This window comes from Primulina huaijiensis, chromosome 15 (genome assembly GCF_012295235.1).
Source record: "Primulina huaijiensis isolate GDHJ02 chromosome 15, ASM1229523v2, whole genome shotgun sequence".
Lineage (NCBI taxonomy): Eukaryota > Viridiplantae > Streptophyta > Magnoliopsida > Lamiales > Gesneriaceae > Primulina > Primulina huaijiensis.
In genome coordinates, this window is record NC_133320.1 from 935,505 (window position 1) to 962,190 (window position 26,686).

General features: G+C 34.2%; 4 protein-coding genes across 11 annotated transcripts; 3 read left to right on the plus strand and 1 right to left on the minus strand.

Moving 5' to 3' along the window:
- The first annotated feature begins 1,825 nt into the window (after positions 1-1,825).
- On the plus strand, positions 1,826-6,165 carry LOC140959601 (probable pectin methylesterase CGR3). Of its 2 annotated transcripts, none has more exons than XM_073417519.1 (7): positions 1,826-2,078; positions 2,833-2,962; positions 3,263-3,302; positions 3,706-3,744; positions 4,391-4,765; positions 5,078-5,133; positions 5,988-6,165. In XM_073417519.1, the coding sequence occupies exons 2-7, from the start codon at positions 2,843-2,845 to the stop codon at positions 6,138-6,140; spliced, it is 783 nt and encodes a 260-aa protein (XP_073273620.1). In that variant the 5' UTR covers positions 1,826-2,078; positions 2,833-2,842; the 3' UTR covers positions 6,141-6,165. The 2 variants fall into 2 exon arrangements, with proteins under 2 accessions (XP_073273620.1, XP_073273619.1); XM_073417518.1 differs by having other exon boundaries at positions 1,828-2,088.
- Positions 6,166-6,882: 717 nt separating this feature from the next.
- Positions 6,883-10,823, plus strand: LOC140959229 (protein trichome birefringence-like 13). Its single transcript, XM_073417096.1, has 6 exons — positions 6,883-7,358; positions 8,107-8,284; positions 9,075-9,215; positions 9,696-9,816; positions 9,923-10,057; positions 10,482-10,823. The coding sequence occupies exons 1-6, from the start codon at positions 6,965-6,967 to the stop codon at positions 10,743-10,745; spliced, it is 1,233 nt and encodes a 410-aa protein (XP_073273197.1). The 5' UTR covers positions 6,883-6,964; the 3' UTR covers positions 10,746-10,823.
- A 3,205-nt stretch (positions 10,824-14,028) lies between these two features.
- LOC140959230 (uncharacterized) lies at positions 14,029-16,096 on the plus strand. The gene is made up of 2 exons (XM_073417097.1): positions 14,029-14,729; positions 15,337-16,096. Exons 1-2 carry the CDS (start codon positions 14,130-14,132, stop codon positions 15,700-15,702), a joined length of 966 nt encoding a protein of 321 aa, XP_073273198.1. The 5' UTR covers positions 14,029-14,129; the 3' UTR covers positions 15,703-16,096.
- Positions 16,097-16,844: 748 nt separating this feature from the next.
- LOC140958873 (aspartate--tRNA ligase, chloroplastic/mitochondrial-like) lies at positions 16,845-26,123 on the minus strand. Of its 7 annotated transcripts, none has more exons than XM_073416447.1 (16): positions 25,658-26,123; positions 25,333-25,476; positions 24,551-24,660; positions 24,269-24,380; positions 24,054-24,125; positions 23,438-23,529; positions 23,183-23,303; positions 22,205-22,327; positions 21,755-21,832; positions 21,637-21,721; positions 21,358-21,533; positions 21,170-21,241; positions 20,468-20,566; positions 20,295-20,375; positions 19,706-19,763; positions 16,845-17,146 (listed from the first exon to the last, which is right to left on the minus strand). In XM_073416447.1, the coding sequence occupies exons 1-16, from the start codon at positions 26,060-26,062 to the stop codon at positions 16,977-16,979; spliced, it is 1,998 nt and encodes a 665-aa protein (XP_073272548.1). In that variant the 5' UTR covers positions 26,063-26,123; the 3' UTR covers positions 16,845-16,976. The 7 variants fall into 7 exon arrangements, with proteins under 7 accessions (XP_073272548.1, XP_073272547.1, XP_073272550.1 ...); XM_073416446.1 differs by having other exon boundaries at positions 21,358-21,545; positions 25,658-26,121; XM_073416450.1 differs by having other exon boundaries at positions 16,956-17,079; positions 17,123-17,146; positions 21,358-21,545; positions 21,637-21,832; positions 25,658-26,122.
- Between the last annotated feature and the right edge of the window lie 563 nt (positions 26,124-26,686).

Genomic DNA, 26,686 nt, shown 5'->3' on the forward strand with positions numbered 1-26,686 from the left:
CCAAGTCCTAAATTCTTTAAAAACAAGTCAAATAAGAATTTGTTTTTTCAAAAATTAAATAACAGTCAAATTAAGTCGCCAAAATCTGGAAGTATTAAAACTAGTATATCTAACCACATGCATGTAGAACAAAAATAATAATGCGTAATTGTGATAACAAGGGTTTTTATTAACTTTTTATGTATTATTTTGAGTAGTATTATCAAGCTGCAGCGCATGGAAGTAAATAACTCGATTAATTTAAAATAATTATAGTATTTATCTACAAGGTTTCGTTATTAATTATAGGATAATACCAAAATCATATTATGGATGATCAATTTGTTTTCAAATTATTATCTAAAATTAAACTTATATCGTTGACATAATTATATCACTGCATTTTATTTTTAAAATGCTTAACTACTATTTGGGGTGTTACATTAAGATTCGTCATACATTTTCCTTGACTGGCAATAGGATCAGTTTTTCTTCATCTTCATCCCCACATATCTATGTGTTTCACTCAAGTTTTCACATAAGACTCTAACTGATGTTGATTAAAATCGTGATACCTCTTTGAGGTTCGGACCTTGAGCAAGGAGTGACCCCCGCTCGGAGGTCGGATTCCTTATGGCGAGTTCCAGTCAGACCTGTGAATGAGACACAAACAAAACCATTATAAGGGGGCCAGAAAGATAGTTTGGCATAACCTCTCTGACGCACAAGTCATATAATAGTCTTTTTCTGAAAGAATTCTTATATCTTCAAAATCTTTGTTATATTCATCTCTTTGTTTAGATAAGATAAAATATTCATTGGTATTTCTCTTTGAACGAGAGATTAACGATCTGACATGAAGCTTATTTTGGAAGTGAGCTCGTTTGACCTGTAAAGCAATCCCGACTTCACCAGAAAGCTCGGATCGGGAGCTCGGCTAAATCTTCATCAGTCGCCCTAACCTTGGGACATTGGAGGTCGGCTCGATTGTGACCTCACCTCCGTTGGTTAGCTTGAGCAATCTTAATCACCCCAACATTGAGGCCTGGTACCTCGACTTGGTGTGACCTTGGTTCGGAAGTTTGGCCATAATATGTTGCATCGCCCTAACAATACATGTTTGAGAGGTCGACCGAGGTGAGATCCCAGCTGACCCATTACCTGGCTCACGTGGCTCGGGGCAAGCCCTGGTATGATAGGTATCATGATGGATTTGGGTAAATAAAATGATCTTCCAGTGCAACATGACCATTACGATGACCTCCCTGTGTGACCAGATCATTGGGGCGACTTTCCGAGACCACCTGGATTTTGGGTCCGGGCAGTCGAGAGTTATTCGGTGTAGATATTCTGACACTTAATTCAGAAAATAGCTCAACGATATTTTCTAAAAGCTACCTAGATAGCGTAAGCATAAAAATGAGAACATATATCGAATAGTAAGAGTGCTAATCTATTTATAGATTTTCGGATGTCTATCGAGCTTAGAACTTTGGTGCTCACAAAAATGTTCATATTGAGAGCTCACCACATCAAAATTTTTAATACATTTTAGTTTTGATATGATGTCTATTCACCGTACCCACCTCCGTGTTAGATGGGCATGGAGGTGGACAACATATATATCACCGATAGCAGATATTTATACTGATTGAACATCTAATAAATAAATATCATTTTATAAATAGACAAGCAGATGAATTAACATATATATCATATCACTGAGAATTGATAGTGATCCTAATACTACATATTAGAAAAAGGTAATAAATATTTGAATGTAGTTGGACCTGCTTGGATTCCGCATATACACAACATTGATTGAATTGGGAGAATTTTGCAAGAATCATTATTATATCCACACACAGTACTAATTTATCACACTTTGGTACCTGTTTTCAATAATAATTTTTTAGGGGCTAAATCGATTCCAGATGAGAACTCAAATACTGAAAATGACATCAACAAGCAGATAAATTAATTATTACAGCTCATTGAAATGAAATCCCGGTCTTTGTCCCCGTCATTTGAGCTAGAAGTACCGCAGATCTAGATCCCAATCCAGTTCTTGGTTCCTGTCTTTCGATTTTGCATTTTAGGTAATATCCAGTTATTACTTGAATTAGTTGGTTTTTATTAAGATTTAGTGTTTTCTTGTTTATTTGTTAAAAATATGACATGATTCTGTTCAGGGAAGAGTGGATCCGTCTTTCAGATTATTTGAGGGTTCGATTTGATGTTGAGCAGTAAATTGTGTTCTAATTGAAATGAGTTGGATTTTCCTGCTGCTTCAGACTCCTGGATTGAAGAGCTGAAATAAGGAGATAATTTCTAATAATTATTTGTAAACATGGAAATAATATTTTTTTAACGTGGGAATTGGTCGCTCCACCTCTGCTTGATTGATTGATGCATAGTACGTTACCTAATAGTAGATTATCAGCGGTATTGTATGATGGGCCAGTATCTGTCAATGTGCTGGCTACTTGTGTATGATTACTAATAATTAATCACTTTTTCTTGAAATGGTTATGTTGTGTAATGTATCGTAAGCATTTCATTTAGGATATTTTTGGTTTCTTGGTTCTGAAAAACTTTTGCATTTGTTGGGTTATCGAGTTAAGAGTAACTTTGGTATCTTGGTGGTCTCTTTTGCTTTTATTTTTAATGTTTTGAGACATGGTAGTTTTTATAGTTACATAACAGCGGCCATTGTGTTTTAATATTTGTCCCAGGGGTTGTGATATTTTGGTTAAATGATAGTTTTGTGTGTTTAACTAAGTCTTTCGCTTTCCACGGAGGTGATATTATCTTCTCATCATTAAATCCAGCATATGTTGCGGGATTTTACAGGCATAAAACGATGTCTAGAAGGCCCAATACTTCACGTCGTCCCACAGAGAGTGGAGACATTCCTTTCATGGGCGTATTTCATCCCAAATCCCGCCCATCTCCTATGTTATCCATCGGACTTCTCATTGTGGTAAATCTGGGTCATTCACTGCAAACTATTTTTGACTTGTTAGCATGTTTGTTTGTACATGATAAAATGCACAATGAATGCATATTTCACAGATGTTCATATGCGTACCAGACGTAAAGTCCCACTCCCTCATTTCCACGCATAATGAATTGTATTATGCAAGTCATAAAGCATATGGTTAAAGGAAGCTTCCCATGTTTACCTAGTTGCAATGTTTTTTTTTTTAACTAAGACCCAAAGCATAAAGATAATTATTTGCTGGAGTAAGAAAATTGATCCGGTGCCTATTTTGATTTTCAGGGAGCATTACTCATTGTTGGTTACATCTTCAAAGGCTCAGGTATTTTATTTGGTTTTTACACTTGTATATATAGATAAGATTGATTAAATTGACATATTCTGCATGATAATGGGTGAAATTCATATATCCACCATTGGATCATTAAATATGCATAGAACCCACCTATAGTTTATATAGGATCCCACGAGCATTTCTTATGATCTGGTGGTAAGTAGGATGTGAAACCTGCCATCCAGCGTGGCATAAAATCAACTTGAATTAAAATGTTCCATATTGCCGTGATTTTATAGTTGTAGGCTGGACTTTCTTTCTTTTTACTCAATTTCTCTAAATCACGAAGATGTAGGAACTCCGTTAAGAAAGCATCTCCGTTTATGAAGCATTTATTTGACAAATGAAATCTTATACTAGTGAAGTTCACTAATATACATTCTTTTGACAGGTGGCAGCGCTGACATGGCTTCTTTAAGTCGACTTGATGGTATATTCTGTTATATCTTTGATTTATGAACCTGAAATGCTGTGTTTATGAAGTGAAGTCATATTAGTTAGATATGATTGTTTCCTCCCTTTACTTCAACTTTCCTCCCTTTACTTCAACAATCATACAAGTTCTTACGAGAGAAACTTAATTTATTTATTCTTTAACTTGACTTTTCAATGGATTGAGTTACTCTGTGCATACATTTTGAAGTCCATTTCTTCGTACTTGTAACAAGCTCAGCCAAATTAAGTTCTTAGTTTTTAGTTGTATTGGTGGAGCCTGTGGTAGTTAACTCATTTCTACTTCGATATACGAAAAGGCCATTTTATGGGAAAGTTTGTGGTATTACTTATCATATTCAGAGTAGCTTGAAATCCAGTTCATGTGTATATATTCTTGCAACTTATATTTGACAATTTAAAAAGTCATCTTATTGATATATGAAAAAGTTAACTACTTGGTGCCTTGCTTTTTTGGTTATGATTTTTCCTTTCTTTTTTTGATCTGGGTTTAGGATGATTATGGCCTCATATGCCCCACTTCAGGCACTACTTGGTCGTGGGCCATCTCTGTCTGGGGTTTTTATGAAAACAAACACAGTTTTACTGGTGAAATGAGTATTATTTTTCGAGAATTGTTGCAGGTGGTATTTCATGTACACTAGAAGTTACAAGATTAATACCTTTTCTTAAGAAAGCATACGGTGATAGCATGCACAAAGTGTTGCATGTGGGCCCTGAGACATGCTCAGTAGTCTCTCAACTATTAAAAGAAGAGGATGCAGAAGCTTGGGGTGTTGAGCCATATGAGTTGGACAATGCTGATGGAAACTGCATGCGTCTGATGCACAAAGGCATCGTTCGTGTGGCTGATATCAAGTTTCCTCTTCCCTACAGGCCGAAGTCATTTTCACTTGTCATAGTGTCAGATGCGTTGGATTACTTGTCACCCAAATACCTTAACAAAACTGTTCCAGAGTTAGCTAGAGTTGCTTCTGACGGTTTAGTTATATTATCTGGTGAATCTCTGGAAACCTTGACATCTTTTATTCTTTTACCGTGTTAGCTTATTCTCAGGAATTGCTTGGATTTTTTAATGGCTTTATGTCTATGTTAGTGATCTTAAAAATTGAAAGGTCGTGTGAGTTATAAGATGTTCCGTCAGGACTTAGGTGTCAGAAATTTGCAAATGGGTTTTAGCAAATATTAGAATTTTTGGGCATCATGTGCATTGTAGAGGCTATCTAAATCTTTCCCACTCATATGTTCTATATTATATGGTATTCCCATTACTTAAAAGGTGTTTTTGCTCGTTTGACATTCTGATGCAGGATACCCAGGTCAGCAGAGAGTTAAAGTGGCGGAGCTATCCAAGTTTGGTCGCCCGGTAAGTGTCGGTCTATCTTTTACTTCTTGATCTTTACTCAATGGTAGTCGTACATATATCTTGTGTATACATGATAAGAATCATGTTTGGTTCATTGAAAAAATTTACTGCTGGTAGACAAGATAATATTATGAGGATGCTGCAGTAGGGTTCGTTAGGACTTAGGAGAATTCTTTATTGTCATCTATAAACCTTAGTTCCAAATTAGTTTGTGGTTGGTTCTCTCGTCTGTATTGTGTATTTGGAATTGAAGTCCGAGTCATTCTCGAACTTTTTAATGCCCACTTAATAATTCCTCGCCAACTTTATTTTCACCACCATTGATCTCCCTTCACCTCCTGGATTTGTTCATTATGCTCCTTCTGATATTCAAATCTATANAATCCTATAAAAGTATAGTACTATTGGGCCACCTCTCATAAACTCAAGCTTTAGGGAAAAGAGATTTTAACATGGTATTAGAGTCTCGGGTCACAGGTTCAAATCCCTTGTGTGCAAAACCTCATAGATTTATTAAATTGATCTGGAGTAGCCTATGTTACCTAACACCAGATCAAAGTGGACGTGTGCATATTGATATTTCAGATCACCAACTAGCTAAATCCTCTTAATTAATTCTCCTTTTCTTTGCGGAGGCATATGTTTTCGTATTGTGGAATCTGAGTTTCGGCCCCTGGGCACCCAATTCTTGGTCGGAGAAATATCTTACCTACGCCAAGTAATTCTCGCATTTGGCTTTACCTACGCTAGCCTCTGCGGCAGTGTCTCAAATCAGCTAGTAATATCTTCCCACATATCAAATTTCTAGCTTACTTCCTATATATCATCATCATATCAATATTTTTTTTGTGAAGGCCAAATTGCGAAGCTCGTCTTGGTGGATACGATTGTTCATTCAGACCAGTTTAGAGGAGAATGAAACTGCTACTAAGAAGTTTCAGCAGGCAGCAGCCAAGAAATCTCTCATGTCTTCTTGCCAAATTTTTCACCTAAAACCATTGCATTGAGTCTTTTATAATATCTGGATTTAAATTATGTTTTTGACACTATGGAAACTAGGTTTATATTGATTGATTCTCAATATGAAATTATCACTAACGAAATCTGTGTAACTTTTTTTTTGTATACTAATTAATTTACGTGACATGAATCTCCGTGGAGTTGTAATTTTGTTGGACTTGATGTATGTAACATCAAAATGTAATATTGATTTCCTCTAAAAAGAAACGTAATCTTGTTTAATATTAAAACCGATGTTTATATCATTCGATTTTAGATTATATTTGTCAAAATCAAATTGGCTGAAAATACAAAAATTTAATTAATTCAATCATTTTGTTTATATTTTTATTTAAATTATATATTTTATGTGATGATATTTAGTGAACTAAAAATATTTTTGTTAATTTTTAATTTAATGTTATTTATTTAATTCATTTAGACTTGTATTTTAAAAGTTCTATTAAAAAATTTTAAAAAAGTAATATATTATGTTTTATATTTTATTTTAATTACCAATTTTAAAAGTAATTATCAAAATCGAATAAATTGAATCGAAATGACCGAACTGTTTTGTTAGAAAATCGAATATCAGATTATATATTTCTAAAATCGAAAAAAAATTAATCTTTATCAATTGGTTTTTTTTTTTACTCTATCGACCAATTTATATAAAAATATTAGTATTTATATTAAAAATATTATTTTTTAATCTAAATATAAATATATGTTAAAAATGAAACTTGCTCAAAACCGAACGGACCGAACACCCCGACCTCGTCAAGGGGGACAACGTGCTGATGTGCACCGGGTCCGCACTCCACCGTGCTCCATGGCCACGAGAGACCATCGCTCGAAAAAATACGCGTCGAATTCCTCCCTCTCATCTCGTCTCTTCATCACTCTCTTATGCCTTACCTCTCTCTGCCTGTGCTTCTCTCTGTTCTGGAAAGACGCCGAGTCGCCGCCTTTAACCGCTTACTCTACGGTGCTGGACAAGAGAAACAGCAACTGCAACTACTCGAATGGACGGTGGATCTACGATCCGGCTGTACCGCTTCGGTACGATCACACGTGCAAAGAGATATTCAAAGGTTGGAATTGTATTGCCAGTAAAAAATCTAACGCCATTGATATTCTCAAGTGGCGCTGGAAACCATACCAGTGTGATCTCCCGCTGTTCGATCCTCTTCGATTCCTCATTGACTTCCGAGACACCAATATAGGTGAGTGTTTTTTCTCACCTTTTCTTTTTTGTCGGAATTTTTCAGCTGGTGCTTCATTGTGAGCTCCTACATCTTCAGTTTACTAATTACTATGTTCCTTGTAGTATTTTATATGATTTGAATTACACTTTCGTTGGTGTGTGCGAATTATGGAGTGAGCTAGTAATGCACAGTTAGAAAAAGTTCTCAAATACAATGTATTTTGTTGATTTATATGTAGACTTGGCAGCAGTATTACTTGAATGAATAGAAATGAAAGATCAGGAATTCTGGGTTATGAAATCGATTGCCAGGAATTGGTATGTGGGTGAAGAATTTATTTCAGACAGCTTCTATTTTTTTAATCTAAGAAACGAAATTATTTAGAAATAGTTCCTACCAATCCTACAGAAGCAACAAACGGGCACCCCAATTTGAATACCTAATCTTGACACCAAGGGATTACACACTATTATGGATTTAGGTTAGCATGGCCCCAATAAACCATAAATTGAGTTTCCTTTAGTGACTTAATATTTTATATGCTTCCATTGTTGAAATGTGTCACGTTGTATTTAAAAAAAAAATGTGTCACGTTGTATTTAAAAAAAAAATCATTTCTTACTTTATTTCCCAAATTCAATGGGAAGTACTAGCATCGCTATTTTCCATCTTTTTTCAATTCTCCTCCCATCCATGCATTTAGTCAGTTTCCCATGTGATGATTATATTAATGAAATTTCAATCTGTATAATCCTAAATAATGCAGGATTCATTGGGGACTCATTGAATCGAAACATGTTTGTAGCACTTTTCTGCAATTTAAAAAGGGTATCTGGTGAGGTAAAAAAATGGCGTCCTGTTGGAGCTGACCGGGGTTTCACTTTCCTTGAATACAACCTGACCATTGCCTATCATCGGACAAATCTCCTGGCCCGTTATGGTAGGTAAGCCAATTGCAACACCTGTTATATAGGTTTTGCAACAAACAAGTGAATGCGTTTGTGATGATGCATTTTGTCACATTTCTTTAACAATCTTTTGCCATTTGCAATATATATCTCCACTGGCTCTATTGTTGAAAGCTTTTAATATTCTCTTCTATGTGATAGTATGTGATGTGTTTGAATTGATACCTAATGTTGTTTTAATTCTTCAGGTAACTATTTGGCAATTTGATATCCTAAAATAATATGAACCCTGCCACCCAAAAATTAATATATTCTGTAGTTTAATTAGAGTACCAGACCAACAACATTTATTTTTTTTACTGAACTTGAAATTGTCTTAAATCCTGACTGTAAACAGGATAGGTGTAAAACACTAATTCAATGAAACTTAAATTTTCTAACTTCCCTCGTATGGGATTAAGACACAATCGCTTGTAATTTTAAGGAAAACCGGAGTATAAGATCTCTCATTCTGTTGCCTGTATTCACTTTTTTTTTTGTATTTTCTTTTGAGTATTGCATTAGAATTCTTGATTTTGCATAACTTCTTGGTAAATTAGGAGTCTTTTATCTATTACTAGTGTGCTTGTTATGGCTTTTTACACCACCAGATAGTGTACTCTTAAATTTTCTCCATGCCGTTATGATCTGAGTTCTAAAAAATAGTTTGTGGTAATTACTTTTGGCTGCAATGTTTCCAGAGGCTTGGAGATTATTCAGTTTTCAAATTTACTTGTACACACTTTTTCACAATTATCACATAATTCTTTTTTTGTAAACTTTATAGTTGGGCAGCCAGCAATAGTGGTGGCATGCTGGAGTCACTTGGTTTTAAGGTAGGTTATAGAGTTGATGCAGATCTACCCGAAGGAACGTGGGCTGAAGCTCCAAGTTTCCATGACATACTTATCTTTAACACTGGACACTGGTAATTTATGGTCTTTGTAGGTCTCTTTTGTGTAGGATGGTGCTAATATTCTTGTGGCTATTACTGTATTATAATCTGTTCCTAAGGCTCCAGGCTTTTTCTTTGCTTATCGCACGTTTTTCTGTCGAAAATAGAATTAAATATGTAACTATTTTCAAACTTTAACGCTTCGAAACTCCGAGAGTAGCATAGCAGCCATGCTTACTTTAATGGCTTATTTTTTAACAATTGGGAAATAATGGCTGCTTCTATCCACAATATGCGTATAAGAATGGCATTCCTTAGACTTCAAAGATAAATGGCTGTGATAGCTTGTGACTGTTTCCTAAATTCAGTAAAGTATTTTCTTCTTGTGTCTAACTACTTGTAATTTACTATGGCATCTTTCGGTGGTTTCAGTTGCTCGATAATCTTTATCCTTTCTTTTCTTATGTTCTTTCAATTTTTACCTGGATTTTCTGTTTTCTTGGCCTTTTGTAGGTGGTGGGCGCCTTCAAAGTTTGACCCGGTAAAATCACCTATGCTTTTCTTTGAAAAGGGTTTGCCTGTGATTCCTCCCGTCCCACCTCATGTTGGCCTTGATATAGTCTTAAGGCACATGGTATGAACCTCGCTTCACTTTCTAATGCCCTATAAATTGAAGGGATTGTTTTATCTCCCGCATCTGTCATGAAAGCACAATTATATCTGTGCCATGTTTTTACCAGCTATCATATGTGGAGAAACAAGCGCGTCCAAATGCAATACTTTTCTTCAGAACACAATCACCACGACATTTTGAAGGAGGTGATTGGGATCAAGGTGGTTCATGTTCACGTTCACAACCTCTGTTACCACAAGAAGTAAGCTTCTCTACATGCGGCTTTAAATTTCTTTCTTTTGCTGTATTGATGTCCGAACGCATTTATAAAATTATCTCCTCTAATTGATAGCTGTGCATCATAAATGATCATGCTACTGCTCTATAATAGTGTTAAACTAATAAATTATGTAGTTTTTGCTGGGATGGGGTGGGGGGGATAATAAGGGAGGATGTAGAATTATGAGACCATTATAAACATTTTCTTAGTTTGCGAGAGGATGTAGTATTGATGGTGATAGAATATTTATGCTGTTGGGGGATGAGGCAAACATTTTTATATAAAAATACACGTCAGAGTCCCCCCCCCCCAACAACAAACCACTAAACATTTGACCGAACTGCCTTATTTTGTTCAACCCATTTCCATTGTTATATTTAATCAGAGTCTCCTATTCTGTATTCAGGTTGAAAAACTTTTCTCTATAGAATCTAATGGAACGAATGTGGAGACACGACTTGTAAACAAGCATCTGCACAAAGCCCTCGAAGGCTCTCGTTTCCAGGTACTGGACATAACACGTATAAGTGAATTTAGAGCTGACGCCCATCCATCAACAGCGGGTGGGAAAAAACATGATGATTGCATGCATTGGTGCTTACCAGGACTTACAGATACGTGGAACGATTTGTTTATTACTCATTTAAACACCATTAGACTCCGGAATTGAATCTGTTATCACTGTACGATTTCTGGAAAATATTTTTTACACCTGATTTTAGTTTTAATATTATTTTTAAGAAAAGTATAGGTCTGATGTCGTTCCATCTGATACATTCTTTTTTTTTCCCCGGTAGAGAGAATGGAGTCAACTAGTGTCTAACGATGCACGCGAGCCTGCTCTTACAAAAGTGGTGTTATTATTTTGTAATAAATAATTATGATCGCAATTTCTAACAAGGACTTGTTAGAAAAAAAGCAGCTTTTATGAAGGATTTTAAGTGGTGTTAGTAAATGTTTTTTAAAAAATAAAATTTTATGAGGAAATATTCATGATAAATGTACTTTTTTTAAGCATTTGAAACAGTGCTATATAGTGAAGCCTGAAAGAATTTTTCTACCAAAAAACCTCGTGTCGGTCTATCTCCGAACCCTAGTAATTATCTGAACTACCCGATCGACTCGGAATCCGAATTACCCCATCCCTTTGCCTCTCCCTTGAGTGTGAATATCAAATGTTGTACAGAGGCATAGTAAGAAAGAATGAACAAGCATGTGACAGAATAAAAGCCTGACGACATTTGATCTTTGCACCAAGTAAGTGATGATATACAGTGAAGTATTTCCCTTTCGGTTTCACCATGAAATCCCAATTTTAGTTGAAATCTTTATACAGGGTCCAGCTCTTGAATGGAAGAAATTATACAAGGTAAGATAAAATATACTGATGGTAATCAATTTTTGTTTATAAATTAACTACTATTTATTTTATTGACATTTAATTTGATAATTACTAAATTACAGATTAGATTGTATTAGATAATCTTTTTAGCTATTTATTTTTAGCATATATTTCTGATTAATTATGTCCACAAAAACACGTAAATCAAACTTCTTACTAATTAAGTGATCGATATTATGATACTGTTAATTTTTAAAATGAACTAAACTACTAGTATATGTCACATTATTTTTTGCATCATTGAGTTAAGTGAGAGTTTGTTGTAATCGAGTTTCGAACCAAAAACTTCGTCTCAAACGTAAAACTTTGGTCTCGACTATAAGTCATCAATTATTATATTATTAAATATTCAATAAAGCACATGCGTCTATTATGTAGGGCTTTATTAGTTCCTGATAATATTGAAATACAATACTCAACACAACAAATTCAAAAAAATTTAACTGAGTTGTGGAGGTTAGTTAATTGTATCGATTCTAGAAGACGAATTGACAAGATCCTAGACTTACGCAACACGTACTCCTATACTTTTCTTTTATAAAATGTCGGTGAATACAAAAGTGGCACAAATTCATAGGGCATATGTCCAAAGGGAACGTTTTAGTAAGTTTATGGTTACTTAAAATTGTAATCAGTTCAATTCCACCTTCCCACATCCTTTTGTTTTCAGGTGTATGTGTATTTTTTATTATTACAACATGATTTTACGTCTGCCTTTTGGTTTACGAAAGATTAGATAAAGAGTGAGAATAGAGATGAATAGGAGTTTATGTGTCTGAAAATCATAGAGCTTGGTTTCCGCAACCTTTCTTGAATACAGTTGTGAAAGAATCTGTGGATAAACATATGTAATAATGAAACCGCTGGAACTGTTAGATTTCTTTCCCAATGTGTTTTTCTGAATCAAACTTGTCAACCTCTTAACCATTTCCATTACAAGAATTTAATCCACCAAATGTCTACGTCTCGAGAATTTCCTATTAATTCTTGAAATTTAAACTCAAGATGCTAAATGAGATTCTGTTGTTTCGGAATGATATATGTTAGATCATTTGATAAGTTGCTTACTCTTTTCAGTGTACTCTTATTATGTTTCCACTGGTTTGGTTGGTATTAGCAGCGAGAAAGACAAGGGAAGTTATCATGTCCAGGCAGTCGCTGAATAGGAACCAGAGATCCAAGGGAATCAAGATTAGCATGTTCTTCAAATTTGTTTGTTGGTTGCTATTTGCTTTTGGTTGATATACCAAGTCAAACATTCCCATGATAGGAAAAAAGAATTTGACGAAACTGATGAAGTGTTAATTCGTAGAGAAAGTGCCGACAGTATGATTAAATTCGGAAGAAAGGACACACTCACAGGTGGAAGAAATTGTTTCCAAGAATGCAGAACATGATGACGAGCTGGAAGAAGAAGAGGAAGATAAGAATGAAGAAGATGCGCAAGGAGAGAAAAAGATTCGAGGAAATGAGAATGAAGGTCTGGGAGTCAGATGCAACAATCAAAGAAACTTTACTGGGCAACTCCCATAATGGCTCGTTTTCGAATAACACACTGATTGAAGGGTCCCAACTTTGTTTAGAAGTAACTAACAGCTCAACAGAGGTAAGATTGGGGAATCGTAGCTCATCCTTGGGGAACATAACAAAGAGTGTGCCGGGTAATAGTATCAACGGCTCTATTTAAACTATTTCTGCTGAAACCAAAGGCGTGGGTTCAAAGTCTGAGAAGTTCTCAAGTACATCATATGATGCAGATTCTTTTGAATCAGTACAAATTGGTACCTTAGAGGTTTCAATGGACGCTGGTGATGGTCAAAATGATATATTTGATTCCATAATGCCTGAAATTTTTGAGCAAGTTCAACACGACCCAATTGATTTCTCTGATACATCAAATTCTTTGGAGGATAAAGATGTCCCTCCGAATCTGCTCCATTGAATATGGAACCAGGGAACTCATACCGAAAATGCTGGCAGCAGAATGACCATTGTTTTTCCCCCCATCTTTTAGTTTTGCTGGTATTTGGGTTTGGAGGATACATGTGCAATGAAGAAAAGTTGATGATCTAAGGTTTTAAATCACTTGAAGAAGTTTTTAGCTAAGCATTTTGTTGTGCGCTAAACCTCAACCATATGGATCTATACAAATTGTTCGAAAATGATGAGGACTCTAAATAATAGTTTAATGTCAGAGAACTGCAATTACAGTCGATCAAGAAATTGAATGGAAGAATATTGGAAACGACTTTATATTTTTTGACAAATGAAATATTTTTGGATTAGAAGATTTTATATTTTCATAACTTTTTTCATGGAATGTTACTTTTTTTATGATTAAAGGATTATTTTTTAACATATGATAATAGAAATTTGAATCTTGAGATCAGAATAATAAACAATTATATATTTATTTTTCTAATTATTATTATTAAATACATGGGTTTTTTTAAAAAAAATGTAAAAAATTAAAATCCACCCATGTATTTGCTAAATATTTGCAAATTTAGAATTTCTTTTTAATTTTTAAATTTTTTTTGTAATTGTGAATGCATAAAAATATTAAAAATAATAATTGTAAGAACACACTCGGCGCTTGGTGTTGCAAGATCTACACACTGTATTCGCACTTTCTTCATCTCCTCCATTTCCATGGCAAATTCCTGGAAAAGAAACCAATCCACTAAAATCCTAACCCCCAAAAACCTACTTCTCTTCATCTCCACATCCCTTCTCCTGCTCGCGTTCCTCTACCTGTCCACCCAAAACCCCTACGATAATCCCAACAAGATCAGTAAAGATTCAATAACTGTCAGACCCATCAAAAGATTCGATTGCATTAGCTCTGCTCAGGCTTACCCTGTGTTTGCCAACGTTGTTGAAGGACTCAAACACCCTTTCCTCTATTCCCTTTCGGACTTTGGGAGTTTACCGGAAAAGCCGCACAAAAACATTGTTCGGACGCTTAAAGGGAAGCCCTTTAGAAGACCTGATATTTCTGCGACGGTACAGGAGTTGATGGAGAAGATGAAGGGTGAGGGCAGAAATGGGATATTTGTGGACGTGGGAGCTAATGTGGGAATGGCTACTTTTGCTGCTGCTGTTATGGGTTTCAGGGTCTTGGCATTTGAGCCTGTTTTTGAGAATTTGCAGAGGATTTGTGAAGGAATTTATTTTAATAGAGTTGGAGACCTGGTGGAGGTGTTTGAAGCCGCTGCTTCTGATCGATCCGGGAACATCACATTTCATAAGGTGTTCAGTTTTCTGCCTAAAGTGTGGAACTGTTTCTTTTTTTCCTTCTGAAACTGGCTTTTTGACCAATGTTATTTATTATTGAGCATTGGGGGTAAACTTTTAGGAGTTAGGATTTGTCGTATTTGTGGGTAAACTGTTAGAAATAATCGATGATTTGTCGTATTTGTGCTACAGCATGTGATAGAATGCACAGCCCCATCATGTCTTGCTAGAGGGGAGTTTTCTAAGAAAAGCATTTGGTTCTTCTGTTATTTCCGTGCCTGGAAGGATGGTAAAATGCTAAAAAAAAGAACTTTTTTATCTATTGTGTTGCAGCCTAAGTTCCTTTTTTCCTTTCTCCTTTTCGCCCAGTTGCCCTTTTCGTCTGTTTGTATTTTCGTTTCCCTTACTTGAGCTACAACATATTCTCCACCATCGCCACATACTCTGCTTCTGATTAAAAACTTAGATTTATGTACCGTATGGTCTATCTACTGTGCGAGAAACTAGTATTCTCCTTTGTGGTTTTTTTCAGTGTAAAAGTTTTATATATGTCCGATTTATCTTCATAGAACAATTTCTGAATGTGTCTTGCACTGTATGTGGCATGTGTGTATATCCCTAGTTGGTTGGGCGGCTTGACAATAGTGCAGTCTCAGCCGAAGGTGCCAAGATGGCTTTTAAGTCCAATGAGGAGATTGAACTACAAGTCAAGTCTATCCCTCTGGATAAAGTTGTACAAGAATCCGAGCATGTGCATCTCCTCAAAATAGATGTTCAGGGTTGGGAGTATCATGTTCTAAAGGGTGCATCAAAACTATTATCAAGAAAGAAGAATGAAGCACCTTACCTTATATATGAAGAAGATGAACGACTCTTGCAGGCAAGCAACATGAGCAGTTCCAAAGAGATAAGGGAATTTCTCCGAAGTATGGGATACCATCAGTGCACTAAGCATGGTACAGATGCACACTGCACTAAAACAGATTGAAAATATAATCCTGAATAAAAAATTTTTTTGAGGAACTGAAGAAACATGATGCAGTTCTTGGAATTCCTTGGCTTGGTATGATATAAATCAAACCACCAGGTGCTTAATTTGAACGAGTGGAAGACATTGCAGTGAGATACCCCTGTTGTAATAGTTCTTGGATTGCTGATGTATATATAGTTTGCACTCAGTTTTGAGCTTCTTGGCAATATGGAGAGATTTTTTTAATACCAACTTGGAGATTTGATTAGTCTCGGAAGTCTGCCATGGTTTTCGTACACGTGATATTTTGATCTTAGGAACATTTGGTTTTTCTTTTCTATTTTGGAACTTCTGTTCGATTTTTTAGCTCTTGTTCACAAGTATAATGAAAGGTAAGATTTTTATTCTTTTATTTCAGTTTTTAGTTCATATTCAATCTATTTATGTTTTCTGGTTTCTATACTTGTGCAGCTGTGGAGATTCTTTTCGTACGTTAAACAGCACTAACAAAATTAACACACAAGAGACAAAACGCTAGAGAATTTCCGAGTGACTCCATAACTTTTATATCTATACCATACATCCCCTTAAAAACTGGTATTTTGGCGTCATCGTCTAATTTTAAAATACCCCATTTCCAATTAAAGACAAGTGACCACAAACTGTGCCAAAATCTATTGGTACAAGCACGCTTCGATTCACTAGTATATGACAACTTATTGGCAATACACGTATTACAGGGACCAAACCTCACTTAGCTTTTAAATAAAACAAAAGAATTGATCGAATTATTAAAAAAGATTCTTGGATATTCTACTTTACATAATATGCTATTTTCTTTCATATACATATAATCAATGTCATTTTATTTATCTTTTTTGTATGTAGACAGAAATGCAAGGTCCGATGAACATAACTGGGATGGGCTCAGATAGCACTCCTACGCTTTTCTTTGAAAACAAAAGAGATGATTTAACATTTGATGGTAAACTAGAAAATAACTATCGATAATCAATACGTGTATTGACATTTTTACATGAACAAATAAATACTAAATGATATAAAATCGAAAAAAAAAATTAAAATAGCAGTATAATACAATGTATATGTACTGCAGGTTCTACTCTACTCATATTCTATTGTAATGATTATTATTCAGGAAAGATAATACTGCTACGGTATATATCCAGTAAAAAATGTAAACCGAATTTAACATACAAACAAGAGACCAATTTTATCACCACCCTTCACTGCTAACCACCCTTTCTAGAGGATTAGAGTGTATTGATAACTTATATGGTCTGAAGTGAGAGATCCTTAAGCTGCTGGGCATCCACCTCCGAAGGGGAGCGAGTAAGGGCACACTGGGCAGTGGTAGTCTTGGGGAAAGCTATAACATCCCTAATGGAAGAAGCTCCCGATAATAGCATCACAAGTCTATCCAACCCAAAAGCAATTCCTCCTGACCAAATGAATAAGCCTATCAATATTTAGGAATTGAATAACGTAACTAACAGATGAACACAGTCATCTACAGGAAAAGGATTATGGTTGGTGGGTCATTTTTTCTTGCACAAGTTGATGCTTGAATCTTAAAGAATGGAATGCAACGGGTTGAAGAAAAACAGAAAGTTGAGTGAATGGAAATGAACTAAAATAAGAGGATTCTTTAAGTAGGATTACAAGCACCGTTAGAAATATCCAGTGGTTCTCAGTTCTCATCTCTTTATATAGATTAAAGAATCAGACAGAGGTCCTGTGGATATCTTCTACCATCTTTAATTGTTCAAATTCAAATCTACTTACATATAAATATATCACTTCCAATTGTGAACTCCCTATATGTCATTTATCTAGCTTGGCAAGTTGTATTCTTATATGAGTTAACTTGTAATTTCTTTGTTTATCTTAAATAACTAATGACTAATTATTAATATATGAGCATTATATTCATTGAAAACATTGAACTCATTCCTACTTTTTCCGCCTTGCGGTTTTATATGACTTCTTCTTGTTTTTTTTCCAGAGTTCGGTTAATTCTCGTCACTTTTCACAAAACTTGAAAATTACATCTTGGTCTCTAAGGATTTATTTTGATGGTTATTTTAAGTTCTCCCATCCAAACTATAAAGTCTATCTTTATTTTAATTTTATTACATTAATTTGTTTAATGCATTGGATCTTTTAGGGTTTCATTTTATTTTATTGATTATCTATTTTCCTCTCTCTATGAGTTTTTTTTACTTAATTATTTGATGTAACGTTAATTTCCTTGATTTAATTAGTTTAATTTATCAATGGTTCGAGTTTTGTTACCATTTTTTACGGTTCGGTTAATCTATATAATATATTTATCATCTTTCACAAAATTATGAGATTATATTAGTTTCTAAGGATTTATTTTGATAGTCATTTTAAGTTCTCTTCTTCCGAATTATATATTAGTCAATATTTATTTTAGTTTTATTACATTAAGAACTTTTAGCCTCATTTTTAAAGTACAAAATTGTTAATGTTGTTCAAATATTACTCATGTACCACATTAATAAGTCATGATTACTAATAAATAGTATATTATTATTATTATTATTATAACTCAATGGAGCGTATGTGTGGGTAAATGATTGTAACTACCACCTACGCTCAAAATTTGTCATGATGAAATAGTTGGGGTAAAGGGTCGTTATGGTAGTATATTTATTTGCTTTCAGATGAGATCATTTGATTTGTGATTGGGTATAACTCGACTAATATTATGTTAATTTAACTAAATTAATAATGTGTTGTAAATTATTCGAGAAAAATATATTTAAGGATTGAGATTGAAAATTATAATAACCTTATTTCATTATTTGGTTGAATCGACAACAAATATTACAAAATACCTTAACATGATACTTTATTTTATTAATATATATCCGAAGCTTACACTTGTCATTAAAAACATGTCAGTAAATGTCATTTTTCTTATGATACTTTTCCAATGAAGATGAACATTGAATACACGTAGATTCTATATGTTTTTTGCGAAATTTTCTAATATTTTATTTACAGTATAATTTGATTAGTTTGATTTATTTCAACTTTATTCATATAAAGAAAAATTAATGATAAATTAAAATAATGAAAATTACTTTCTATTTTTGAATTAAATTTTGAGATAATCCTTATAATTTTTTAATCAATATCATCCTTATAATAAATATAAATTATTATAATAAATATGAATTATAGAAATAATTTATTATCATTTGTTATATATTACAATTTTACATATGATATTTTTTTAACTGAGTATTGCGTCTTATTTTATTTATATATGTGTTTTAGTACACATATTTATTTGAGTGATATTATGTTAAAATTTTATTTCACTGAAATTATTAATCCTCAATATTAATTTACAAATGATTGATTTTGATATAAAATTAATTATATATAATATGTATTCTAAAAACAAACATAGAAAGTTAAATAAAATTCGCAAAGGGTTAAAAGTTAGAAAAAGTTTAGTGGTTTTATTTTAACATCATTATGATAATTTAGTAGATTAAGATAATTTTACTTGACGATCGTTTGTCTATGTGTACTCCATTTAAGTACATTGTGGTTTTGATTTTGGTAAAATTCACTATTCTATTAATTTTATTTTTATTGTTTTTCATTTTGAATGATATTTGGATGAAAAATATCTTTGCTGGTTTGAGAGAGCTGTCATTATGTTATAATCACGCGGATTGAAAATTGTCATATAAATAAATAAATATATATGATTTATTGTTATAATGTATTTTTAATATTTTATCTATTGTGTTTTGATATATTTAGATTGATAAATACTCATAAACAAGATGTTATTCAAACGATTTTAAACATTATCTAAATCTCGTGATTATGATTTTCATTATTAGTCACCCACGTACATCGCACGTGAACATTCCTAGTAAAACAAAATATTTCAGGTGCAGACGATTCATATTTTACAAACAAATACAGTCCAAAATAATGAAGAAATAAATACCATGAGGAGGAGCGCCCATGTCCAAAGCCTCCAACAGATAACCGAACTTTGCTTCAGCCTGCAATAATATATAGAGTCCAAGCTTGTCAGATAGACAAAGATGATGCTGATCCAAATAATTTTTTCGTATTTACAGGGTAAAAAAGTTCAATAATCACTTCTCCAATCTGAATTTTTTTTTTTTAAGAGAGAGCAAACAAAACTGTACCAACAGCCGTTGCGAATCAAACTATCTTCAGAATCCACATACAGAATATTCGTGGATTTAGCACAAGTGCAGGTTATCAATGTCAGATGCCAGTATAAAAACTCACAGTATGCCAAGCAGAAACTTGATCCATGAAGAAGAAAAAATGTATTTCTGTAGCTTATTGTCTTAATCATGACTACTGAACACAGACGTGATTTTGTAATAACTTACACAAGGAGAAGTTTGTTTTCATAAATATGAGATACATTTAAACATATTCTCTTAAGTCTTACCCATGCATACAAGTGACAAAAACTGGATTTAAATTTCGACCGAGACAGACGATGATTCTAAGGCGCGTGCATTATAAAGGCAATGAGATTGCATGGCTTTGCTAACCTGTTCGGAGGAGATTCCAACAATTTCCAACACCTTTTCTTGTATGTTACGCTTGTAGATTCTTAAGCTTCCTCCTCCAATCTGATATTGGGTATGGGGATAGCACAGTTTTAAAAAATATTTTTTTCCTTCGCACATATACAGCTACTATAACAAATTTAGTTTCCCTCTACCTCAACACCGTTATAAACCAAGTCATAGGCCAAGGCACGAGCAGATGAAAGATCCTTCATATCCTCAGGGTTAGGGGCAGTGAATGGATGATGCAAGGCCTACAACGAAACATAGCGAGCATCTCATCAATTATGAATCCCAGAAACTAGCCCATGCTTCCATATGGATTATCAATACAACAAAGACTAGATTTTGAACATACTATGACAAGGATTTCCTGCTCAAATTGATTTAATTGCTAAAATTTCTATTTTGTGCACATCCAAAAGGACTGGAATGCCTATGCATTACAATGTTTCCTTGAAAACGTTTCCCCAAAACGAAAAAACTAAAACAGGTTTTGTGATGATTTTCTTGGACAAGTTTCCAGAGGCTCAAAGAACAGGCCATCATAATATTGGTAAATCAAGTGGCATTTAAACTTCAGCCATCATGATGAAGCTCACATATTCCCCTAGGAATACAATTTGAAGTTTTGATGAGGTAAAGTTTCACCAGGTTCCGAATGCCCTTCTATTTGAGTCTGTTTCATCCCAGACACAATTAGAACTTGACATTTGGCAGTACATATAAACTGCATCAAAAAAATATTGTGTACACCTGATAATATTTTTGTGCGATGACAAAAGCTGGAAAAGCATTAAAATATTTCATCCTAGATAAAATATTTTAGAAGATGCAAAACTAAGGATTTCACAAACCTCAAACCTCTCCTCGTAGTCATTCCATTCGAACATTGGAAAATCAGTCACCCACAAGATTGAATGTCTTGACTAGAAACCATATAGATAAACACAATAAAGTCAGAAAAAAAGAAGCTTAACTTCACAAAACTACATTTTCCATCAATTAGATGCATTATATTTAATCCAAGGTACCAATAACTTACGTGATCAATCAAGCACAGCTCATTCGCTACATGAATCCTCAGCCGGTCTAAGATTTTATTAACTGATGTAGGTTTACCAACTGCAAACAGGATCAGATCATCTGAACTGGCCGATAGTAACTTCAGTAAACAATCTTGCTTAGTCAGATCCAAACTAGACACAAGTGTCGGAATGCCTTCAAGTGACCCTAAAATAGAACACTAAGTTATGTAAAAAAAATGATACAACTCGTTAACATAAGCATTACATATCGTATGCCAAAGCATTGATGTTACTACCATCACTTGAGACCTTTAAGAAAGGCAGACCCTTTGCTCCAGATTTTATGGCTTCAAAGTAAACATCGCCCTTTTTGAGAGCTGTATTTGAATAATATTTTGCTCCTGAGGGGACACATAATGCCTTAATGATTCCCCCACTAGACAAGGTATCTGCAAATACTTTGAAAGTTGAACCCCTGAAAACATCAGATACCTGCAGGCATAACTTCAGAATATTCAACTCCAAAAGAACAAACACAGATAAATATTGCACATAACACATAGGAAGATAGTGTGATAATAAAATCAAACTATCTTAGTGGAGGAAACCAGTCTTGGCATGTGGGTCACAAAGAACATAAAACATGATGAATGATGAAAATCATTGAAATGATTAAACACACCAAGTAATAGCGAATTAAACCGTGAAACATGCAAGAGAAATAAATGAAAAAGCATCTAAAAGAGCAGAAAAAGAAAACCAAAAAATTAATCAAATACCATAACAAGATAAAGTATGGTCTGATCAACCCAAGGAAATGACAAAAAAATAATTAAACAAGAAAAAAGTCAACGAAGATGTTACATCTTTCAATTCAAGATCGAAACGGGTGTCGGGTCTATCTGAACCATATCTGATCATAGCTTCAGTATATGTAAGCCTTGGAAAGGGGTTTGGTAGTTCAACTCCAATGATCTCAAAAAAAACCTGCAAGAGAGTATATGTTCATGCTTGGTACCACATCGTTTGAGCAAATTGTAATATTACCTACGGAAACTGCAGGATAAAAATAAAAATACAAACAAAAAGTTAAAACCAAGAAACCACATCAGGAATAGTCACATAAGATGGCATCAGGGGGAATGCCATCAACCACAAACTTTGAGATCCCCACAAAACTAACGGAAGACCTAGCAGAGGAGAAGCCTAAAAAGGATTTCAAATTAAATTGTAGTAGTGTCTGGTTAAATGAGGTCAAGATTCAATCAAATCACCAGTTACAGTTACCTCAACATCTTTTTTTTTTTTATAGGAAACATAGTTACCTCAACATCATTGAAGCACACTATGACACAGTCACAGCAAATATAATTGCTAAGCACAAAGTAATACACTCTTTGTCAACTTATATGCATCATTATTGCAATCATATAAGGTAAAGCCACAATACATTATGACAAACTTTGCCGAAACTTGAGACAACTTTCTATACAATGCGATGTTTTGTATTCAAATGCTATTCAAAACATCAGATAATCATCCTCACCATTCTATTCAGAAAAATTCCACGTTGACCGTTTAGAAACACCAAGAGTATTTTCAGTTGTGGACAAAGCTAGTACATCAAGGTATATGTGTGTAGAACTAACAACCTTTAGTGGTACCAATTACTTTACAAGTTAAACAAATTCGGTACCTCGGAACAAGAATTAAATGGAGAAAATTAAGTTAACCCAGAAACCACGGAGGTAAAAGCGAGACTAGCTCACGAAATATCAAAGAGATCTTAGCATCCTCCATCATGAATGAAACAAAGCGGAAATCCACACCAAACCGACAAACCTTTCTAATTAACTCTTCATTGAGCTTCAGCATGTCTTCCAGAGGAGTGAATGCCATTTCCATGTCCAACTGCGTGAATTCAGGTTGCCTATCTGCCCTCAGATCTTCATCCCTGAAGCATCTGCAAATAAGGAGAGTCTAAATTATGTTGGTCAGAAAACAAGAAGAATGCCAAAACTACCCCCGGTCATCAAATTATGATCCGGGCTCATTGAAAAGGAAAAGGAAAATAAACTAAGTATTAGAGATAGAAACCTTGCAATTTGATAGTATTTATCAAAACCAGAAACCATGAGCATTTGCTTGAAAAGCTGTGGACTCTGAGGTAAAGCATAAAATGTTCCTGGCTTCAAGGAGAAGGATCAGGGATCAGACTTCCGTAACATATAATATATAATAAATATGCAAACTCAACCAATAGATCACCATGAAGCTAGAAGTGTGCATCTTATGTGTTATCTTTGCATGCGGCAACTCAACTAAATTAGATCATCCATCAGATAAAAAGTGCCAATAGAAATTAGTAATGCATAATTCAGTGTTTATAACTCTAGCAAAGCACTCAGTCACCACAAGTAAATGTGTTTCATTTTTTACTGTTCCAGAAACCGAAGGTGCCAAGTTGCAAATTGTGACATTGGTACATCGTGATCCACATGTCGCCGCTAGAAATAGCATGAGAACAAAGTCTTTAATACACATTACAGTCACAGCCAATACATATATAATATTCTGAAGCACGTGTTAAAATAATAGAAATGCAATCAGAAAAATACAATGTCTAACCGTTTTAAAAAAGCCATTTTTGTAAGAATCTACAAGTCAAAGCTCACCTACCAGTTGGCGGTGCAACTAGAAAAGACAAAGGTACCTGAATTCTAGAAGGCACTAAATAATCCCTTGCACCTTCTGGAGTAGATCTAGATAAAATTGGAGTCTCAATCTACCTTAAAACATCAGAAGATTGGGATCAACAGAAGGAAATAGGATAAACCAGGAGAAGCAATCCCATAACCCTTTCCATGATTAAGAAGTTACAAATAGCAATTATCATAATTTAAAGGAACAGAAAGTCAGATTTATTACCTCCACAAAACCATGAAAATCCTCAAGATATCGTCGAATAAGTTTCACCACTCTATGCCGCAACACTATGTTTGAATTCATATGAGGTCTTCGTAAATCAAGGCATCGATATCTAACAATATTTAAATATAATTTTAGTTCATGCCGCAACACTATGTTTGAATTCACATACCTATATCTTTTAAATGAGCATGAACAAGGTAATGAATTGAAAATGGTTCTAGTAACAAATTTAGAATTCCAATTCAATCATAGATGACAATCCATAAAAACGCCGGTTACCTCAGTCTAATTTCCTCTTTAATGGAATCTTTTGTTTCCTCTGCAGTGGTCACCAAGAAAGGTAACTTAAAACTTACTGCATTCAACACATGGACGTGTTCTGCAGCTACCTACGCACGGAAGATATTTTAATGATAATTTGAGAACATTTACATAACAAAATAGTAGACACATTTTACGTTTTCCACGGGAGCTTCATAGCAGCTTCTCAGCAATGATTTTAAATGCCCTTACAAGTACAAATATTTTGAGCTAAAACATAACAATTGTGTGCATAGGCACAAAGCTACGATAAAATCTCGATATGGCTACGCCACCGGGACAAGACAATCAAATGAAGTTTATTAATAGGATAATGACTTGATGAAAGTAGTGATTAGGAAAAACTTATCTTGACTAAATTATCCTGAGGTATAGCATAGAGGTAGCATTTGCATTATTTAATACAATAAATTAGGCAAGAATGTAAAAATTTCAAGAATCGTGTTGAGAAAAACCAATCGATATAATTCCAAAAAAAAGAAAGAAAATTTAATCATGCTGATTTATAATCACAAATTACTCGCAAAAGTAAAAATTATCTTTGGTGCCAAGACTCTCAACATGCTTGAGATTTGAGAAAATGGAAATATTTGGGACAAGGTGTGTATACAACTCTAAAAAAGAGGTGACAACTGACAAAAAAACATTAAATAAATGTTTTTTCTTTTACTGAAGTTAACACGTAATTTTTACATGTATTAGGGTATAGATTTACTGTGATTACAGAATAAATTACCAACCTCTATGGATCCAGTCTTCATGCTCCTGTTGATCGACTCAACTGGTCTAGGCCGAACAAAACCCTCCACGGCTATTACATACTCGAGTCTCAACCCATTCATAAGTGAATGGGCCTCGGGAAACTCATCTGGGAGCGTCGTTACCTGATCGTCAGAAACCCAAAAGAAATAGAAAGGAAAATATATTTGTCAAATGTCATCCACTGAAACAAGTAAAGGGGTTTCCGACCTCGTTTACCACAAAAATGAAATGAAATGAAATTAAATTAAATTAAATTAAAATACATATTGAACAGATGCGCGTCTGAAATAGAGTAAAACAAACCTGAACAGTTCCGGTATGGTCACGAAGAGTGACAAATGTGACAGCGCCGTGAACACGATGTAGGGCCACCCACCCACAAAGTCGGACCCGTTTACCGACGTCGGTTTCGGACAATTCGCCACAAAAAGCGGTTCGATTGACCCATTCAAGTGCGGCTGTATTTGCGTCGGACAAAGGCGGTGGCGGTGGCGGTGGCGGTGGCGGATGTTTGTGATCAGAGATACTGATGGATTCGGAAGCCGAAGTGGCGGAAGCGGAAATTGAGAAGATCGCGAGTCTCTGAAGTGAAGCAATTGGATTCGATTTAATTCTGCGGAAGGCGAGAATGAAAGGCAGATGTGACGACGGCGAGTGCCTAGCGCGAAAAGCGCCGGCGGGAAGGGAGCGGAGGAGGAGGAGGGACATGGAGGGATGATAACTTATCTATACACGAGGAGGAAACAAATCCGAGGGTTTTTAGCAGTGTCACTGGTCTATTTATTGACCCATAAATACAATGGTTACACAATATTACCGTTTCCATACTTTCCTTATATACCATAGGATACCTTAAATAAGAAATATGACTATTAACCAAAATTGTTGTATTTAAAATTAAATATTGTTTATCGAAATTATCGGTTAATATATTTTTTAAAAAAAATTTCTCAAATATATATATTTAATAAATATTTTATAGATCAAAAAAAATTACACCTCCTTTCAAAAAAAAATTACACCTTGGTATTACTATGTATTTTGTAAAAAAAAAATACAATAATAATCAATATTTTGTATATCCGTGTTAAAATCAAGGATAAGATATTTAATATTAAAGTTAGATTATGTTCAAAATAAATATTAAATTTAGATTTCTTGAATTTTAATTATTTTCTTTGTATATGAATAATATCATCAATTTTTAAATATTAAAGATTTAATTGTTGGCATACACGAAAATTGCAGTTGAATATTTTAAGGTAAATACAATTTTTATAATACAGGGAAAATAAATACAATGGTGATACTATCTGGTAATCTAGCAAATAA

Bases quoted from the DNA above. Each gene is read 5' to 3' on its own strand.
- LOC140959601 (XM_073417519.1), top strand. From the start codon at position 2,843: ATGTCTAGAAGGCCCAATACTTCACGTCGTCCCACAGAGAGTGGAGAC. The intron at 3,303-3,705 runs GTATTTTATTTG...TTCTTTTGACAG, and splicing joins TTACATCTTCAAAGGCTCAG to GTGGCAGCGCTGACATGGCT. The intron at 4,766-5,077 runs GTGAATCTCTGG...ATTCTGATGCAG, and splicing joins CGGTTTAGTTATATTATCTG to GATACCCAGGTCAGCAGAGA.
- LOC140959229 (XM_073417096.1), top strand. From the start codon at position 6,965: ATGGCCACGAGAGACCATCGCTCGAAAAAATACGCGTCGAATTCCTCC. The intron at 7,359-8,106 runs GTGAGTGTTTTT...TAAATAATGCAG, and splicing joins CTTCCGAGACACCAATATAG to GATTCATTGGGGACTCATTG. The intron at 10,058-10,481 runs GTAAGCTTCTCT...TTCTGTATTCAG, and splicing joins AACCTCTGTTACCACAAGAA to GTTGAAAAACTTTTCTCTAT.
- LOC140959230 (XM_073417097.1), top strand. From the start codon at position 14,130: ATGGCAAATTCCTGGAAAAGAAACCAATCCACTAAAATCCTAACCCCC. The intron at 14,730-15,336 runs GTGTTCAGTTTT...GTATATCCCTAG, and splicing joins GGAACATCACATTTCATAAG to TTGGTTGGGCGGCTTGACAA.
- LOC140958873 (XM_073416444.1), bottom strand. From the start codon at position 26,062: ATGTCCCTCCTCCTCCTCCGCTCCCTTCCCGCCGGCGCTTTTCGCGCT. The intron at 24,661-25,332 runs GTTGGTAATTTA...TTCCGTGCGTAG, and splicing joins TGAAGACTGGATCCATAGAG to GTAGCTGCAGAACACGTCCA. The intron at 20,567-21,169 runs GTTTGTGAAATC...GTTTCGTTGTAG, and splicing joins ACTACGAGGAGAGGTTTGAG to GCCTTGCATCATCCATTCAC.